This window comes from Mastomys coucha, unplaced genomic scaffold, assembly GCF_008632895.1.
Source record: "Mastomys coucha isolate ucsf_1 unplaced genomic scaffold, UCSF_Mcou_1 pScaffold21, whole genome shotgun sequence".
In the NCBI taxonomy this organism is placed as follows: Eukaryota; Metazoa; Chordata; class Mammalia; order Rodentia; family Muridae; genus Mastomys; species Mastomys coucha.
Window position 1 is genome coordinate 2,054,908 of NW_022196904.1, and position 20,181 is coordinate 2,075,088.

General features: G+C 47.5%; 1 protein-coding gene across 2 annotated transcripts; it reads left to right on the forward strand.

Annotated features, from left to right (window-relative positions):
- The first annotated feature begins 5,051 nt into the window (after positions 1 to 5,051).
- Positions 5,052 to 19,970, forward strand: LOC116101570 (isochorismatase domain-containing protein 2A). Of its 2 annotated transcripts, none has more exons than XM_031385182.1 (6): positions 5,052 to 5,245; positions 16,715 to 16,861; positions 16,983 to 17,081; positions 17,380 to 17,450; positions 17,534 to 17,651; positions 19,621 to 19,970. In XM_031385182.1, the coding sequence occupies exons 2-6, from the start codon at positions 16,724 to 16,726 to the stop codon at positions 19,696 to 19,698; spliced, it is 504 nt and encodes a 167-aa protein (XP_031241042.1). In that variant the 5' UTR covers positions 5,052 to 5,245; positions 16,715 to 16,723; the 3' UTR covers positions 19,699 to 19,970. The 2 variants fall into 2 exon arrangements, with proteins under 2 accessions (XP_031241042.1, XP_031241041.1); XM_031385181.1 differs by having other exon boundaries at positions 5,053 to 5,245; positions 16,983 to 17,192.
- The last annotated feature ends 211 nt before the right edge of the window (positions 19,971 to 20,181 follow it).

Below are 20,181 nucleotides of genomic sequence, written 5' to 3' on the forward strand. Positions count from 1 at the left end.
TGGAGGGGAAACTGGGAATGGAGAAATTTGCATGTAAATAAAGAAAATATCTAAAATAAAAAAAAATAGAAGGAAAGAAAGAAAGGAAGGAAGAAAAAAGAAAATAAGGAAGGAAGGGAAGCAGGCAGGCAGGCAGCAGGCAGGCATCCACATGGGGTTCTTACCTTTCTATTAACACCCGTGCTTAAACATCTCTTCCCAATAAACTCTGACTTTGTTTCATACTAACATCTCCTGAAATTCTTTTCTGTTGCAATGGGAAGAATCCCAGCTTACTTTAAGTGCAATCTCATAAGAGAACTCAGGCTGCAGCAGGAGGCAGAATGGAGCTGAGTGCCCAGCATCCTCTGCCACTGACAAGACCTGGGCACATATCAGAGGTCCTAGCTGGCACCACAACTTCTGGTTCTGCAGGCCTAGGGTTAGGCCTGAGAATTCATGTTCCTAACAAGTTCCCAGGTGAGACTGAGTTGCTGCTGCTGTTGGTAGCCTAGGTCTGTCTGTCTGTCTGTCTGTCTGACAGGATTTCATGTAGTTTGGGTTGCTCTGGAACTCTATATGTAGCCAATAATGACCTTGAACTCCTGATCCTCTTGCCTGGCACTGACACACACACACACACACACACACACACACACACACACACACACACACGTATATATAAATGTGTGTGTGTGTATATATATATATATATATATATATGCATACATATATGTATGTGTGTATGCATATATATATTTGTTTGTTTTGAGACTCCATCAGACAATGGCCTGAAATTTCCTGCAAGTTTGAAATGTTTTATAATAAGATGATGAACATTTATAGCAGAAATCCTGGGTAATCCCCGGGGAAGCAGGGCCTGAGGGGGGACCTGAAGAAAATGCTGAGGATAGCCACTTCTGACCTTGATATTTTTAGGCTGAGGCAGAGCCCATGGGAAAGCGCTTTTTGCTACCTGTGCCTAAAGGCTTGTATGTGGGAGGCCTGGGACCCTGGGGAGCAGAGACATAGCCTGGAATGGGGTGGGTGTGTTTATAATTCTAGGACATACAGTTCTTTAAAAAGTTAGTTATTATTCTTGTGTACAGGTGGGTGCACGTGCCCAACTGTATGCATGTGTGGGGATCAGAGGACAACTTTGTGAAGTTGCTGCTCTCCTTTCCACCTTCATGTGGGTCATGGGGATTGAACTCAGGTCGTCAGGGTTTGTGGCAATCGCTTTTATCTGCTGAGCCATCTAGTGCTCCCCCTTTAACTGTTTTTTAACTTTTTATGTAGCATGCACAGGACCCTAGGTTCCCTGGTGGCATATGCTTGTAATCCCAGAACTTGGGAGTCAGGAGCAGAAAGAAGCAGAGGGATCAAGAGTTCAAGGTTATCCTCAAATATTCTGGGCTATCTGGGACAGTCACTTCTTTATAGAAAAGTAGGCCCTTGGTCAAGCCCTTTACTTCTCCGCCCCCTAAATTTCCTCATCTAAAGGAGGGTTAATTAGCATCTGCCTTCTAGGATTTGTGTGGAGCCGAACAAGTTAGCACCCAGTGTGAGGGAGTGCTAACTCATTGTGAGTCCATATTGAATTGCTTAATTCTGTGTCTGACTCATGATAAATGTCACACAACTGTACATGCCATCACTATGTCACCATATCACCACCAATATTACAATAATCACTATAATATCACAGCCATCACTAACATCACCATCATCACTGCCATCATTATCCTGTCACCATCATCACCACCGCCATCACTATTACCATCAGCATCATCACTATCATCACCACCGCCATCACTATTACCATTAGCATCATTACCATCATCACCACTGCCATCATTATTACCATCAGCATCAGCATTATCACCATCATTACTACCATCATCGCCACCATCATTGCCATCACTGTTGTGGAATGCCATCCTTTGAGGAAAGCAGCCACTGTCATATTTGCTGGAGTGGCTCTGGCCACTTCTGGGAGCTGCTTGGCATTGTATTCACCGGTGCTTCCATGCAGAAGGAGGTGGGGGACTGTTAGACACTCCTCTGAGTTTCCAACCACTTGCTCCTGTGCGTCCTTCTTAGTTGTGAGTATTTCTGCCACAGCTTCACATTGTCTTGCGGTCTCAGGAGATGGCAGAGTATACCCAGAGAAGATAATGTAAAGGGGAGGGGCTGGAGAGATGGCTCAGTGGTTAAGAGCACCAGTTGCTCTCCGAAGGACCTAGGTTCAATTCCCAGCTCCTACATGGCAGCTCACACCTGTCTGTAACTCCAGTTCCAGGGGATCTGACACCCTCACACCAGTGCACATAAAATCAAAGTCATCCTTTGTGCTTCGGTGAGACTCTGATGGTGGCGAGGCTGCTTTTGGATCACGCAAGCTCCTTTAAGTAACTCCTCCCTCTGCTCTGTAAGTAGGTCCAATAATCTCATTGATTTGCTAAGTTGAATCGTCTTGTTATGCAATCTTTCTTTGTGGGGAAGGGGAAGCAGGTATTCATATCCCACCCAAATAAAAGTATGCTGGGATTAAAGTTGTGCCAGAGACTGAATCACCAACCAAGACTGAGCACTGGCTGGACCTCTGCATATATGTAGCATATGAACAGCTTGTCCTTCATGCGGGTCCCCCAACAACTGGAGTTGGGGCTGTCCCTGAGCCTGCTACCTGCCTGCCTGTGGATCTTGTACCCCTAAGTGGACCGCCAATGGGCAAGGATGCGCCTAGTCAGTCCCTCAGAGACTTGATGTGAGGGAGGGGGACCTATGAGGGACAACACCCTGAGGAGGGTCCTCCTTCCAAAAGAGAAGGGGGACGTGGATCGGCGGGAGGACTTTGGTAGGGGGTTACTGGGAGGAGAGGGCTGACATTGGGATGTAAAGTGAATAAATTGATTTTAAAGTAACTAAAAAAAAAAAAAAAAGGAGATATGCATCCCCACACCCAGTTATTCAGGCCACTTTTTACCTCCTGCTAGCCCACAGACCAGTGGTCCTCAACCTTCTTAATGCTGCGACCCTTTAATACAGTTCATCTTGTTGTGGTGATCCACAACCATAAATTTATTTTCATTGCTACTTCATTTTTTAAATTATTTTATCTTTTTAGGTTTTTGAGGCAGGGTTTCTCTTTTTTAAAGATTTATTTATTTTATGTATATGAGTACACACTGTAGCTGTACACATAGTTGTGACCCTTCATCTGGTTGTTGGGGATTGACTTTTAGGACTTCTGCTCGCTCCAGTTTAGGACTTCTGCTTGCTCAGGTTGAGCCTGCTCACTCTGGCCCAAAGATTTATTTATTATTATAAATAAGTACACTGTAGCTGTCTTCAGACGCACCAGAAGGGGGCGTCAGATCTCATTACAGTTGATTATGAGCCACCATGTTGTTGCTGGGATTTGAACTCAGGACCTTTGGAAGAGCAGTCAGTGATCTTACCCGCTGAGCCATCTCACCAGCCCCTCACTGCTACTTCATAGATATAATTTTCTACTGTTACGAATTGTAATGTAAATATCTGATATGAAGGCTATCTGACATGTGGCCCTAGTGAAAAGTTCACTGACTCCTCCCCAAAGGGGTTTCAACCCACAGATTGAGAGTTTCTGTCCTAGAGACAGACAGCCTCTGGAACTTCCATTGGCTTTGCTCAGTGTTGGGTTCTGGGGTCTGGTATACAGTAGGTATACAATCAATGCATGCTAGTAGTGCTGAAACCTAGCCTTGGGGCCTCCTGCCTGCCATCTACCCTGCAAATCTGGCTATATAGGAACCTCCAGTAGTTGGGTCTCCAATTGGGGGACCAGGCATCCCTGAGCTGCAGCCCTATGGAATGTGAACAGAAATCTTGCTGCGTATGGATCTCAGGTCCCAGTTGAGAGATCCCGAAGGCTCTAGGATGCACAGCTGAATGTTCTGAAGTAGAAATACAGATCAGAATACACCTCTCAAGTGTGCAGGGGTCTGGAGGGCTGGCGTTCCTGGTCACCCTGGGAATGTGGGTGAGCCCTAACACCGTGCCTATCTTATAGGGCAGATGGGTAGACTCTGGAGCCTGTGGCTTGCTAGTTAAGAACTGATACAGAAAAACAAAGTGAAGACCAGAGGGGGGCTCTTTGGGGATCTCCTACATGACCAATTAACACAGAGCTGGGCCTGGAATATAAAACGGACAGTGTTGGGTGCTGAGGCAGAGAAAAGTGCCTAGAGATAGTCAATTAAGGGAACACAAGTCTCTTTAGCAAGGCCAGGCTAGGCATAGAGTCAACCTCAGCGATTAATGTTGACCGCTTTTAAATGGAGACTTAGGAGGGGTTGCATTGCCTGGAAAGAGAGGGATCCTGTCTCTGAGAGGGGTGCCTGTACCGCCAGGCGATCACCTCCAGCCGGTCCCCCTATTCCAGAGCTTCCTCCGGAGGGGTGAAATTGAGGCCCAAACGACTCCTGGAAACAGGAAGTCTGGCCTCTGTGTGGAGGCCATCCATGGAATCCTGAGGTTCATGCAGTGGTGTGAGCAGAGGACAAGAGAGAGTTTTGTCTGGGTTTCCCTGAGTTGTACTTACTTAATGTTTTCATCCATTTATTCTGTGGTGTGTGAGAGTGTGTTTCAGTCTTTGTATAAGTGCCTGCGCCACATCAGGCCTGCAGAGGTCAGAAGACAAGGGTTCTAGAGATTAAACACTACAGAAATCAGGTCCAAACCTTGCTGGACCCTGCAAGCCAGTTTTCTTTGTGGGGAGCAGGGGAGCAGGCTTTCACTGTGTAGCCCACAACGGTGCAGGTGCTATTACCTTTAGCTCAGATAGGAGTGCCAGGTTGTAACTCCTATCTTCCACTAGCCTGGGCAGGGCGTGCGCTGCGCAGCGAGAAGGCAAAGTGCAACCTGGCAACCTCATTCCCAGTTAGAATCTGAGCGCTCAACAGCGGCCGCCACTCACGCCCTCATCGACTCTTCATTGGTTTTATGCACTATCTCTCCACCCCTTAGGCTTCTGCGGACCAATCAGATTCTCGTGACGACTGACCACCTTAGCCGCCCCGCCCCTTACAGAGCGCAGCCGAGACGCAAGCGAATTGGCCTGCTCGGGAGGGTGGGGCAGACACGTAAGGGGCGCAGACCACGTGTCCAAAGCGGGCAAAACGGTGACCCAGCCCGGAACCAGTGACAGTCCAAGTGGGGGGGAGAGTGCGCTGAAGGAACCTAGTGGAGGGGCTAGCTGGATTCAAACCTAGTACCTCCGGTAAGTCCAACTGCTGGTCCTTACAGACGAGGGAAACGGAAGCTTTGCGGGGTGTCCGGCTGAGGAGGGGCTCCAGTTGGTCTCAGGATGGACATCAGGGAGGAACTTGAAGCGTCTCCAGAATTCAGTTTTGTATCAGCCCCGGGAGTGGGCAATTCCCATGCCCATTTCTTCCAGGAAGAAAAGCGTCGCAGAGAGCGAGTAAAACTCACTCAGGGTCACACAGTTTGGAAATCTGGGCTCCTGTAGTGGTGGTGTGCATTAACCACTTGCCCAATTAAGGAGCCTCATACCCAATCTGGCCACTGGAGGTCACTTACCTCAGCCTAAGACAGGTTTCCTTTACTGAGCTGAGGGCTCCTTCTAGAACCCCCACGATGTCCCTAAATCTCTCTCCAGTCTAGATACCTCCCTTCACTTTTTACACGCCCACCCCACCTCCACTCTTTCATTGTCTTTCTTAAATTGGTTGTTTTCTGTTCCAACTCTCACCCAGGTTCCGTTTTGACTTCAGATCATATCCAGCTGGCTGAACTTTTTCTTTCTTTTTTATTCTCTCATATATCACATCTCGACTGTAGTTTCCTCTCTTTCCCTCGCCAACACCCCCCCCCACCCCGTCCACTCTTCTTTCTTTTCTGAAAAGGGTATGCCTGCCCTCAGACACCAACCAAACGTATCATATCAAACTGCACCTCCCCTAGATTAAGGCTGGACAAAGCAACCCAGTATGAGGAAAGGGTCCCCAAAGCAGAAAAGAGTCATAGACAGTCCCTGCCCCCACTGTTAGGAGTCCCACAGGAAGACCAAGCTATACATACAACCAAAACACATATGCACAGGGCCTAGGTCAGTCTCATTCAGGCTCCCTGGTTGCTGGTTCAGTCTCTGTGAACCCCTGTGGACCCAGGTTAGTTGATTCTTGTGGGGTGTCTTGTGGTGTCCTTGACTTCTCTGACTCCCGCTTCTTTCCTTCCCCCCACTTTTCTGCAGGATTCCCCGAGTTGTTTTCTGTCCCAGAAGTTTTGGCTGTGGGTCTCTTCAACTCTTTTCATCAGTTGCTAGATAATGTGTCTCTGATGACAGTTGGGCCAAGCACCAATCTATGAGTATAGCAGGATATCATTAGGAATCATTTCAATTTTTTTTTAAAAAAATATTTATTTATTGCTGCCAGGAGTTTGGTTCTATTCTAGGTCTCTGGGCTATCCAGTCTCCCAGTTGTGGCCCTCCAGGTAGTGGGGTGGGCTCCCTCCGGTGGCTTGGCGCTCAAGCTGGGCCAGTCATTGGTTGGTTACTCCCATCATTTCTGGGCCACCTTTACCCCAACACATCTGTGGGCAGGACAAATTGTAGGTCAAAGGTTTTGTGGCTGGGTTGATGTCCCAATCCCTCCACTGGAACTCTTGCCTGATTACAGGAGATGGCCGGTTCAGGCTCCATATTCCCCGCTTGCTAGGAGTCTTAGGTAGGCTCAGCCTTCTAGACTGCTCGGAGTTTCCATCACACTAGGTTTCTAGCTTGTTCCTGAGATGCCCCCAGTTCCAGTTGTCTCTCCCAATGCACTCTCCCTGCATCCTTCTCCATCTGATCCCTGTTCCTGTCCCCGCCCACCCCCAGTCTCCCCTTGATATTTTGCTTCCCCTTGAGCCCTCCTTGTTACTTAGCCTCGCTGGGTTTGTGGACTGTAGCATGGCTATCTTTTACTAATGTCCACATGGAAGTGAGTACATACTGTGTTTGTCTTTCTGGATCTGGGATACCTAGCTAAGGATTATTATTTTTTTTCCTAGTTCCACCCATGTGTTCGAGATCCATCCATGACCAGGATGACATTCAATTAGACCAGCACCATTTGTTGAAGATGTTTTCTTTTCCCACTGTATGGTTTTGGCTTCTTTGTCAAAAATCAAGTTTCCATAGGTGCATGGTTTTAAATCTGGGTCTTCAATTCCATTCCATTGATGAAGTTGTCTGTTTTTATGACAACACTGTGCAGTTTTTATTACTATTGTCCTGTAGTGCAGCTTGAGATCAAGGATAGTGATTCCTCCTTAAGTTCTTTTATTGTTGAGGATTGTTTTGGCTCTCCTGGGTTTTTTGTTTTTCCATATGAAGTTGAGAATTACTCTTTCAAGGTCTGTAAAGAATTGTGTTGGGATTTTGGTGAGGATTGCATTGAATCTGTAGATTGCATTTGGTAGGATGGCCATTGTTACTATGTTAATCCTGCCAATCCACGAGTATGGAGGAACTCTCCGTCTTCTGATGTCTTCTTCAATTTATTTATTTGTTTATATGAGTACACTGTAGCTGTCTTCAGACACACCAGAAGAGAGGATCAAATTCAATTAAAGATGGTTGTGAGCCACCATGTGGTTGCGAGGAATTGAACTCAGGACCTCTGGAAGAGAAGTCAGTGCTCTTAACCACTGAGCCATCTCTCCAGCCCTGACTTGAAGTTCTTTTGTTTTGTTTTGTTTTGTTTTGTTTTTTCGAGACAGGGTTTCTCTGTATAGCCCTGGCTGTCCTGGAACTCACTCTGTAGATCAGGCTGGCCTCGACCTCAGAAATCCACCTGCCTCTGCCTCCCAAGTGCTGGGATTAAAAGCATGCACCACCACCTGGCCGACTTGAAGTTCTTATCCTATAGATCTTTCACTTTCTTGGTTAGAGCTGCACCAAGATATTTTATATTATTATTTTATATTATATTGTGAAGGGTGTTGTTTCCCCTGATTTCTTTCTCAGCCCATTTATCATTTGTATAAAGGAGGGCTACTGATTTTTTTATTTTTTTATTTAAGCTTGTATCCAGCCCCTTAGCTGAAGGCATATCAGGTGTAGGAATTCCCTGATAGAATTTTTGGGGTCACTTATGTATACTATTATATCATCTGCAATAGTGGTACTTTGAATTCTTCCTTTCCAATTCATATCTCCTTTATTTCCTTCAGTTGTCTGTTGCTCTAGCTAGAACTTCAAGTACTGTAGTGAGTAGATATGTCAACAATGGACAGCCTTGTCTTATTCCTGATTTTAGTGGAATAGCTTTGTGTTTTTTCAACCTAATTTGATATTGGCCATAGACTTGCTGTAAACTACCGCTATTATGTTTAGGTATGTGCCTTGTATCTCTAGTCTCTCCAAGACTTTTATCATCAATTGAGTGTGTTAATGTATTAATGTGTGTGGGTTCAATGTGTGATTTAAGCTTCAGTAATGTTTCTTTCACAAATGTAGTTTGGGGCATAGATGTCCAAAATTAAGGTATTATTTTGGTGGGTTTTTTTTCCTTTGATGTATGATATGTCCTTCCCCATTTCTTTTTATTAATTTTGGTTTGTAATCTATTTTGTTAAATATTAGAATCATTGCACCAGCCTGCTTCTTGTCTCCATTTGCTTGGAAAATCTTTTTTTTCAAGCCTTGACTCTGCGATAATGACTTTCTTTGTTACTGAGATGTGTTTCTTGTACTCTGCAGGACAGATGTTTTTCATCTGTTCTGTTAGCCTGTGTCTTTTACTGGGGAATTGAGTCCACTGATGTTCAGAGACCTTAGATGACTAGAGACTGTTAGTTTTATTATTGGTTGTGGTGGTGGTGGTATGTGCGTATGTGTGTGTTTCCTTTCTTTGGTTTTGCTGCTGAGAAGTTATTTCCTGTGTTTGTTGGGTGTCATTAACCTTCTTGGGTTGGAGGTTTTCTTTCTAGTCTCTTCTGTAGGGCTGGATTTGTGGATAGTTATTGTTTATATTTGACTTTGTTGTAGAATATCTTGTTTTCTCCATCTATAGTGATTGAAAGTTTTGCTGTGTGTAGTAGTATGGGCTGGCATGTGTGGTCTCTTAGGGTCTTCAGGGCGCTTCTGGCTTTTAGAGTCTACCTTTATATGCTAGTTGGCCTTTATCCCTTGCAGCTTTCAGTGTTCTTTTCTAGTTCTGTATGTGTAGTGTTTCGATTATTATGTGGTGGGGGACTGTCTTTTCTGGGCCAGTCTATTTATTCTTCTGTACATTTCTTGTGCTTTTATAGGCATCTTTTTCTTTAGGTTGGTGTTGTACCAAAGCAGGGCCTGGTGTTGAAGCCTGCGTCTCTCCTCTCTCTCTCTCTCTCTCTCTCTCTCTCTCTCTCTCTCTCTCTCTCTCTCTCTCTGGTGCTATGGCCTGTGCTGCATGGCATGTTAGTTAAAAAGGAGGCAATGTATAAATGAGATATTTTATTGTAGGAAGGATAAAATAGGCCGGTCAAGTGGAGAGAAGGAAAGGAGAGGAAAAGAGAAGGGGAGAGAGAGAGACAGAGACAGAGAGAGAGAGAGAGAGAGAGAGAGAGAGAGAGAGAGAGAGAGAAAGAGAGAGAAGAAAAAAGCAAGAGAGGAACAAAGAGCAAGAGAGAGAGAGCAGAGACAAAGAGCAAGATACTGAGGAGGGGGCAATCTGCCCCCCCTCCCCATTTTGTTTTTTTTGTTTTTTTGTTTTTTTGTTTTGGTTTTTCGAGACAGGGTTTCTCTGTGTAGCCCTGGCTGTCCTGGAACTCACTCTGTAGACCAGGCTGGCCTCGAACTCAGAAATCTGCCTGCCTCTGCCTCCCAAGTGCTGGGATTAAAGGTATGCACCACCACCGCCCAAATCCACCCCTTTTATTGTTTGGAGCAGTGGCATACCTGGCTGTGATGTGGTCAGATGACTGGGGATAGGGTCCAGCTAGAATGCTGGGAGTTTGGGGCATTGTCTGCCTGATAGAGCACACATCTCCTGCGGGGAGGGAGGCAGCTGTGAGGGGTTGTGACTGAAACAGGAACCAAATACTCCGGAGTTATGGCCAAGCTCCTTCCCGTCCCTGCAAGCAGAAAACTGCCCACGAAGGCTCCAGGGCTCAAAGCCATAAGTTGCCTGAGCAGACCACTGCCCCACACTGATCCACAGGTTACAATTTTTTCCCTATGGTTTTGTTGAAACTATTTTCTGTTCTTATTCTTAGGTTTGGTCTTTTCATAATGTCTCAGATTTCCTGGATGTTTTGTGTCAGGATTTTTTTTTTTTTTTTTTGATTTGACATTTTCTTTGACCAATGTATCAGTGGCTTCTAGTGTGTCTTCTATGTCTGGGATTCTTTCTTCCACCTCCTGCATTCTGTTGGTGATACTATAGTTCTTGTTCACTTACCTAGGTTTTCCATCTCCAGAATTCCCATAGTTTGTGTTTCTTTATTGCTTCTCTTTCCATTTTCAGGTCTTGGATAGTTTTATTTTCTTCTCCTGTTTGTTTGGGTTTTTCTGGATTCCTTTATGGGATTTATTCCATTTTCTCTTTAAGGGCCTCTATCATCTTCATAAGATTATATTTAAGTTCATCTTCTGGTGCTCTGGCTGTGTTAGGAAGGATGCCCAGGGCTTGCTCTGCAGGATACTCGGGCTCTGGAAATGCCATATTGCCCTGACTCTTGTGGACTGTGTTCTTATGCTGGTCTCTAAGCATCTGGGTTTAGGGTAATTGTAGGTTTATTTAGGTGCCAGTTTCTGAGTTTATCTTTGCTGGATGGATATTTTCCCCCTTGGTTTCTGTTTCCTTTCTGATCTTCAGGCTGGAGTGGCTTGTGGTTCTGGTGGCCTGCAAGTCCTCAGGTCACCGCTGGTATTTTGGTGGCCCGAGTGACATCTGGGGTTCGGAGTGCCAGTGTTGCTTCTGAGGTCCTGGGAGGTAGCATGGCCTCTAGTAGAGCAGTGCTGGCCTGAAGTTGAAAGAAAGGAAGGAAGAAAGGAAGGAAGGAAGGAAGGAAGAAAGGAAGGAAGGAAGGAAGAGAAAGAGAGAAAGGAAGGAAGGAAGAAGGAAAGAAAGAAAGAAAAAAGGAAAGAAAGAAAAAAGAAGGAAGAGAAAGGAAGGAGGAAAAGAAGGAAGGAAGGAAGGAAGGAAGGAAGGAAGGAAGGAAGGAAGGAAGGAAGGAAAGAAAGAAAGCAATCCTGCTGTAAAATTAGAATAACAGTGCAGGGCATGGTGGTGCGTGGTTGTAATCTCAGGACTCAGGAGACTGAGCCAAGCATTGGAAGCCAGTCAGTAGCACAGAATGAGACTTTGTCTTTAAAATAAATAAATAGCTCCAGGTGGTGCATGCCTTTAATCCCAGCACTTGGGAGGCAGAGGCAGGCGGATTTCTGAGGTCAAGGCCAGCCTGGTCTACAGAACGAGTTCCAGAACAGCCAGGGCTACACAGAGAAACCCTGCCCCCCCCCAAACAAACAAACAAATAACAACAATTCCACAAAGCCAGGCAGTGCTGGTGCACACCTTTAAGTTGCTGTCCACATGACTAAAGCTGACACTTTTGCAGATAGAACGCATTACCTAAGGCTGTGAGATTGCTCAGGAGGTAACATGCCTGCACACGAATGTGAGGAAGTTTGAATTCCCAGCACTCATGCCAGAAGTCAGTAAGAGTCAGTATGTGTCTGCATGCTTGGTGCAGCACCAGGCCTGGCGAGAAAATGTGTTTCTTACGATAAACACATTGATGGGTCGGGGTGTGGTGGGGTTGGGAGGGGGGTCAGGTGAGAGTGGGTCTGATGGAATCCAGGCTGGCCTTAAACTCAATATGTAACTGAAGACAATCTAAGTCTTCTCATCTCCTGCCTCCATCTCCGTAGTGCCAGGATGAAGGCATGTACCACCATGCCCAGTTTGTACAGGTTTGGGGATCGAGTCCAGGGTTTTGTGTATGATAGGCCAGCACTCCATCAACTGAGCTACATCCCAGTCCCTACTCTTTTTTTTTTAAGATTTATTTATTTATTTAGTTAGTTATTTATTTAATGTATATGAGAACACACTGTAGCTGTACAGATGGTTGTGAGCCTTCATCTGGTTGTTGGGAATTGAATTTAGGACCTCTGCTAGCTCAGTCCCTGATTGCCCTGGCCCAAAGATTTACTTATTATTATACATAGATACACTGTAACTGATTTCAGATGCACCTGAAGAGGGCCTCAGATCTCATTATGGGTGGTTGTTTGAATCCCAGCTGTGGTTTCTGGGATTCAAACTCAGGATCTTCGGAAGAGCAGTCGGTGCTCTTACCCACTGAGCCATCTCTCCAGCCCCTACTCTGGTTTTTAAATGTGCTTGGCCCATAAAGGAGTGAGACTGTTAGAGATGTGACCTTGCTGGAGGAAGTGTATCATTATGGGGGCGGGCTTTGAGACCCTCCTCCTAGCTGCCTGGAACACAGCCTTCTCCTGGTTGCCTTTGGAAAAATATATAGCACTCTCAGCTCCTCCTCCAGCACCACACCTGTCTGCATGCTGCCATGCTTCCCGACAGGATGATAAAGGACTGAATCTCTGAACCTGTAAGCCAGCCCCAATGAAAGATTGTCCTTTGTAAGAGTTGCCTTGGTCATGGTATCTCTTCAAAGTGATAACACCCTAACTAAGACAGTCTCTCTCTGTGGAGCCCTGGCTGACTGTTGTAGAACTCACTACGTAGATCAGGCCAATCTCAAACTCGCTGAGATATACCTACCCATCTCTGCTTCCTGAGTGCTGGGATCAAAGGCCTGTGCCAATGTTCCTGGCCTGAGTTTTTCTAATAAAAAGTATTGGTGTCCTTACTACATAGCTTTTAAAAAATGTCTGTTGAATACCACCACCTCCCTGAGTGTTCCCTCTGTTGGGTGTCAACCTCCCTGGTGTCCCCTTTGTTGGGTGTCCACCTCTTTAGTATCCGCTCTTTTGGGTGTCCACCTCCCTAGTGTCCCCTCTGATGGGTCTCCACTCCCTCAGTGTCCCCTCTGTTGGGTCTCTTCCTCCCTCAGTGCCCCCCCTGTTGTGTCTCCACCTCCCTCAGTGTCCCCTCTTTTGGGTGTCCACCTCCCTAGTGTCCCCTCTGATGGGTCTCCACTCCCTCAGTGTCCCCTCTGTTGGGTCTCCACCTCTCTCAGTGCCCCCCTGTTGTGTCTCCACTCCCTCAGTGTCCCTTCTATTATGTCTCCACCTCCCTCAGTGTTCCCCTCTGCTGTGTCTCCACCTCCCTCAGTGTCCCCTCTGCTGTGTCTCCACCTCCCTCAGTGTCCCCTCTGCTGTGTCTCTACCTTCCTCAGTGTCCCCTCTGTTGGGTGTCCACCTCCCTCAGTGTCCCCTCTGTTGGGTCTCTACCTCCCTCAGTGTCCCTTCTATTATGTCTCCACCTCCCTCAGTGTCCCCCACCCCGTTAGGTGTCCACCTTCCTAGTGTCTCCTCTGTTAGGTCCCAATGTCTCCATACCTCACTGAATGAATAAATGATGAATGAGCACAAACAAATCCACACACACACAGTGGGAAAGAGCTGCAGAGAAAGCCCAGTGGGAACCTCAAGTCGTGCAGCAGTTTGAGGACCCAGCAACAACACAGCCTCCTAGGAACAATGGCTGACACATGCCATTGGCTGTGAAGCCTCAGACCGTGTGGGTGGACAGACACCATTCAGGGGAAGTGAGGTTGAACGTCCTGGCCCCTTTGGAACATAGGTTTTCCTCTTGCAAAAGTGTTACTGGGCAGGTGGCTTCACTAACCTTATGGGGAGAAGGCTCATTCAGTGAAGTAGGTGTCATAGATGCATGAACACCGTACAGAAAGTCAGCGTGTGTTCAAATTCCCAGTGCTGATATAAACGCTGGTCATGGTTGCATGTGCTTTGTGACCCTAGCTATGGAGTGCCGAGTGACTCTGGTTTAGTGAGGACCTTGCCCAAGGTCATAAGGTGGAGAGCAAGAGAAAAGGATACTGGACATCCTCCTGTGGCCACACATGCATGCACAGGATCAGGGACACACACACACACACACACACAGAGACACACACACACAGACAGACACACACACACACACACACAGATAGACACACACAGAGACACACACACACAGACACACACACATACACAGACAGACACACACAGGCAGACAGACAGACACACATACACAGACAGACACACACAGACAGACAGACACACACACACACAGACACACAGACACAGACACACACACAGACACACACACATACACAGACAGACACACACAGACAGACACACACACACACAGACACACAGACACAGACACACACACACAGAGACAGACACACAGACACACACACACACACACACACACAGACACACACACATACACACACACACATAAATGGCCAAAACAAGCAAAGCCACAGATACAGACAGCCAGGGGATAGGGAGGGAGGGACGGATGTAGGGTTTCTACTTGCCCTGATGAAAACGCTCTGTTCTGAGGTTAACAGTAATACATGAATATGCCCTCTGCCCATTTAAATTTAAATTTTATTTTTACATTTTTTATTGATTTCCTATTTTCAACATCTTTTTTTTTTAATTATTACTTTACTTTATGTGTATGGGTATTTTACCCTTGTGTATATCAGTGCTCCGCATCGTTGCCTGGCATTTCAGAGGCCAGAAGAGGTCGTCGAGTGCCCTGGAACTAAAGTTAGAGATGGTTGTAAGCTGCCAGGAGGGTGCTGGGAATCAAATCCAGGTCCTCTGCAAGAGCAGACAGTGCTTGTCACTGCTGAGCCATCCCTCCAGCTCCTTCATTGGCTTTTAAAGATAAGGTCTTATCCCATAGTCCTGGTTGATTTGGAACTCTCTTTTTAGCCACAGGCTGGCCTTGAACACTCAGTGATCCCCCTGGCTCAGCCTCCTGAGTGCTGGGCCATTCTGGGCATTCCACTGAGTAGACTCATACATCACATGGCCTTTGTTATGGGCCCTTTTCCTGAGTATAGCACTTTGGGGGCTCACCAGAGTTGTAATGCCTATTGGGTTTTCGTTAGTTTCTATAACTGGGCAATATGCTGTGTGTGAGGCTCTTCCCAAGTCCCAGAAGGCAGTTCAGCAGTGGTGTTTTATACGTGGTGTCTTAGGGTTTCCACTGCTGTAAAGACACCATGGCCAAGGCAACTCTTATAAAGGACATTTAATTGGGGCTGGCTTACAGGTTCAGAGGTTCAGTCCATTATCATCAAGGCAGGAAACATGGCAGCATCCAGGCAGGCATGGAGCAGGAGGAGCTGAGAGCTCTACATCTTGATTGGAAGGCCTTCAGAAGACTTTACTTCCAGGCAGCTAGGAGGACGGTCTCAAAGCCCACCCCCACAGTGACACACTTCCTCCCACAAGGCCACACACACTCCTCAAGGCTACACCTCCTAATCCACCACTCTCTGGGCCAAACATATTCAAACTACCACACACAGGTAAACAGAGACCTTTCTAAAAAAGCCAGGTTTTAAAAGTCTCAAAGCCTGACATGGTGGCACATGCTTGTTAGCCCAGCACTTGGGAGGCTGGTCCAGAAGGGCATCAATCTAAATTTAAGGTCACCACGGCCTAAATAGCAAGACCCCGTGACCCTTTTTTATCTCAAGGATAATGTCCCAGATCTGTATGACCTTAGACCTTACTACTCATGCCTTAGTTTCCCCAGGGGTGGAGGCCTGAGTCAGCTCCACTAGTGACAGATAGAAAGTGAATCAACTACTTGTTGACATTGTACAATCGAGATGGGAGCAGGAATGCAGGGTGCTTGGACCACAGAACCAAGTGTGAGAACCCTGGACAAATCCCTTAACCCTCATCCCCTGCTGTATCCTGCATAGCCCCAAGGACAGGGAGGGAATGAAGAAAAGGCAAGATATGGGAACGCACATTCAGGAAAATGGCAGCATCCCGCCTCCCCCACTCCTCTCCCTGTCCCCCTTACCCTCCACACACACAACCTCAGTGTATTTTTTATTTACAGTTAGTCTTGGTGTTTTATTGCTGCGAAGAGACACCATGACCACGGGCAACTCTTGTAAAGGCAAACATTTCATTGGAGCTGGCTTATAGCTTCAGAGGTTCTGTCCATTATCATCGTGGCGGGAAACATGCAGGCAGACATGGTGCTGGAGATGGAGCTGAGAGTTCTACATCTCGATCTGCCGGCAACAAGGAGGAGACTAGCTTGAGTATAGGAGACCTCATAGTGACACGCTTCCCCCAGTAAGGCCACACCTACTCCAACAAGGCCATAGCTCCTAATTGTGACACTCCCTATGGGCCAAGCATTCAAACACAGGAATCGATGGGGGCCAAACCCATTCCCACCACCACACAGTTGAGCAGGGAGGTAGACTTACTACCTGTGGATAAACAAGGAGGCAGGTTAGCTGACCTTAGTAGGAGCAGTGTCTGTAGAGAGCAGTCTGCAGGCTATAAATATCAGGGGTAGGGAGAAAGCTATGGTGGGCACTTCCTGCACACATTGTCAATATTCGCACTCAGATTTGACAAAAGCTTTTCCCATTTCCCATTATTCTGAGGGCTTGGCTCTTGACATGGTTGTGCTGTGTCAACACCACACATTGACTAAGCACCTCACTGAGTCCTTTATAGTCCTCACCTGACCCTGACTGCTGTCCCCCTGTCCAGCCTTAGGAAATGGCAGCAGCCAGGGCTAGCCTGGGTCGGATCCTCCCAGAGTCCTCCATCCTGTTCCTATGTGACATGCAGGAGAAGTTTCGTCCTAGCATAGCCTACTTCCCACAGATCGTATCAGTGGCTGCTCGAATGCTTAAGGTATGTAGCACCCTCTTCTTTTTCAAGACCCAGGGGTTCTAGCCCAAGCCCTCTTCCCTCAGAACCCAGGAATCCGGTCCCTCATTCTGAGATCCAGCCCTTTGCCTCTTTTCCCATGTAGGTGGCCCGGCTGCTGGATGTCCCCGTCTTGCTGACCGAGCAGTACCCAGAAGGCCTGGGCCCCACAGTTCCTGAGCTAGGCGCTCAGGGCATTCGGCCAGTGAGTAAGACATGCTTCAGCATGGTGCCCACCTTACAGAAGGAGCTGGATAGTCGGTCCCAGCTGCGGTCTGTGCTGCTTTGTGGCATAGAGACCCAAGCCTGCATCTTGGTGAGACCCTTCCTGCCTGTCCCCTGGATTCCCCATCCTCATCTCCTGGCCCTCCTTCCTGCCCTGGGGCCCTGGCTGAGCCTCCCTCATCCTCATTCCCAGTACCCAGTTCTGACTTGGACTCCCTAATCCCTCACTGGGAGCCCTGTTTGTGCTCTGGGTCTGGACCTGACCTCTCTGCCCTTAGAACACGGCTCTGGACCTACTTGACCGGGGACTGCAGGTCCATGTAGTGGTGGATGCCTGCTCTTCTCGAAGGTGAGAGGGTCTGGGGATGGCGCCTGCCATGTGTCAGGTATACCACAGCATGCTCACCCGCCCTCTCTCCCTTTCTCCTGCAGCCAGGTTGACCGGCTGGTGGCACTGACCCGTATGAGACAGAGTGGAGCTTTCCTCTCCACCAGCGAATCGCTCATTCTGCAGCTTGTGAGGGATGCTGCCCACCCCCAGTTCAAGGAGGTATTGGGCCCTTTGGGCTTCTGTGAATAGAAGAAATACCTCTCCTTTTGATATAGGGTCTCCTGTGTCCCAGGCTAACCTTGGGCACACTGTGTAGTTAAGGGTGAGTTTGAACTTCTGCTCTTCATGTCTCTGCCTCCCTGGTGATTTCGGGCACTCACCACTACACCCAGCTGGTTTTTTGTTGTTGTTTTTGTTGTTTTGTTTTGTTTTTTTGAGACAGGGTTTCTCTGTGTAGCCCTGGATGTCCTGGAACTGGTTCTATAGATCAAGTGGTCTCCAGCTCAGATCCACCCGCCTCTGCCTCCCAAATACACCAACACCACCCAGGGTGGTATCTTAATTTATTTTATTCACATGATAGCATGTGTATACATGTGTGCCTGTGTGCGTGTCTGCACGTGTGTCTTTGTTTGTGTTTATGTGCACAGGCTCACTTGAGGGAGTCAGTTCTCTCCTTCACCCACATGGGTTCCCAGGACAGAACACAGATCAGGTCTGAAGACAAGTGCCCGTGCTCACTGAGCCACACGTCACTGGGCCTGGCCTTTTCTGGTTTTTGTTTTGTTTTGTTTTTCTGTTTTGTTTTTTATTTTTGTTTGTTTGTTTGTTTGTTTTTCCATCTTTGAGATAGTCTTATTCTGTAGCTCAGGCTGGCCTCAAACTCATGGCACTCCTCCTGCCTCAGCCTCCTGAGAACTGGGATTACAAATATGCACCATTATGCCTTACTGAGGAATATCATTTCTGTAGGCTTCTGAAAAACATCCAGGGGCCAGGCAGGCTGAAACAGCGGTGTTACATTAGGGATCACAGAACAGAGCAATGTAACCAGCAGACGGCCCCTTCCAGCATCCTGAAAGCAGGGTAGAGGCAGTGGCCGTATGACATACACACTCTGGTTTTCTGGAGATTAACCAATGACGCTAATGTGGTTGATTACTCCTGTCCAAGAGGAAGTCGTGTAAATGGGTTGAGAGTTGATGGGCACAGTTTGGACCTGAGCAGGAGCAGAGGGCCTAAAGGCATGATGGGAAAGATAAGCTTAATGATGAAGAGGAAGAGACCCCAAGGGAGCGCTGTCCACCACTCGTGGTCCAAGGCAACAGAGCTCAACCAAGCAGGTGTTTCGAGAAGTAGATTAAAACGCCATTTTTCTTTTCTTCCATTTTTGTGTGCCTGTGTGCAGAGTGGGTGTACGTGAACATCTGCATGCATGTGGTGAGAATGTGTGTGTGTGCATGCATGTGGAGGCATGAGGTTCATGTCTAGAACCTTGCTTGATCACTCTTCCACCTTATATATATATACAAACCTGGAGCTTGAGGATGTGGATAGCTTCTCACTAGATAGCTTGTTCTGGGATTTAGAGACTGGAATTAGAGCAGGCCCTGCCCAGCCAGTGTTTATGTGGGTTCTGGGCATCAGAACTTGACTCTTAGCACTTGTACACAACTTATACACTGAGTCATATCCTCAGTCCATTCCCAGGTGATCCCCCCACATTTTAGGACAGGGGTTACTACATAACCATGGCTGGTCTGAAACTCTAATTGTAGATCAGGCTGGCTTCAAAATCAGAGATATGCTTGCCTCTGCCTCCCGAGTGCTACGTTAAAGGTATGCACCTCCATGTCCAGCCCCAGAATACTTTTAAAAATGATTTTATTTTACTTCATGTATGTGGGTGTGTTGCCTGTATGTATGTCTTGCAAATCCTGTGTGCAGTGCCCAAGGAGTCCAGAACAAGGCACTGGACCTTTTGGAACTGGAGGTAGAGTTGCAAGTGGCCATGTGGGAGGTGGGAACTGAACCCAGATCCTCTGCAAAAACAGAAAATGCTCTTAATGGCTGAGCCATCTCTCCAGCCTCCAGGAAAACTTTTTAGGAGAGTGACTGGCTTGGGGAGAGAGGCTGCCAGGAGGGCCAGAGAGATGAGGCTTCTCACCTTCTCGACCTCTGTCCACAGATTCAAAGGATCATTAAGGAGCCAGTCCCAGACAGCGGGCTGCTGGGCCTATTCCAAGGCCAGAACCCCTCTTGCTGAACTCCAGGCCCTGGCTGAGATGATAGTTACGCTGTCATCGGTGGAAGCATCTGCCCTATGGGAGGGGAGGGGTGTTACGCTTCCTGGTTAAACAGCTGGTCCTGGAAAAGCAGACAAGACTCCTGGGTGCTGGAAGGGGTGGGGGACCAGGGGTGACTGAAGAGAGGTGGAGAGGGTCTCTGCTTAGGTCCACCTCATAAGCAAAGGGCAGAGAAGTGTCACAGACTAGGATCCATATTATGAATAAACATTGATGTGGCTGTGGACTGAAACATTATTGCATTTGTGGGGTATCCCAGGGGCTACTGGGGTGTGCAGGTGAGAGAAGGAGATGGGTCTTTGGAGGTTGGGGGGGTGCCTCTTCCCAGCTCCGAGCTGGAGCAAACAGAGGCCACATCTGCATGGTAGACAGAGTGTGCATCTTGAAGAGTTTCCGGCTGTCCCCATGCCTTAGGGCTTCGGCTGCTGAGACAAAGCACCATG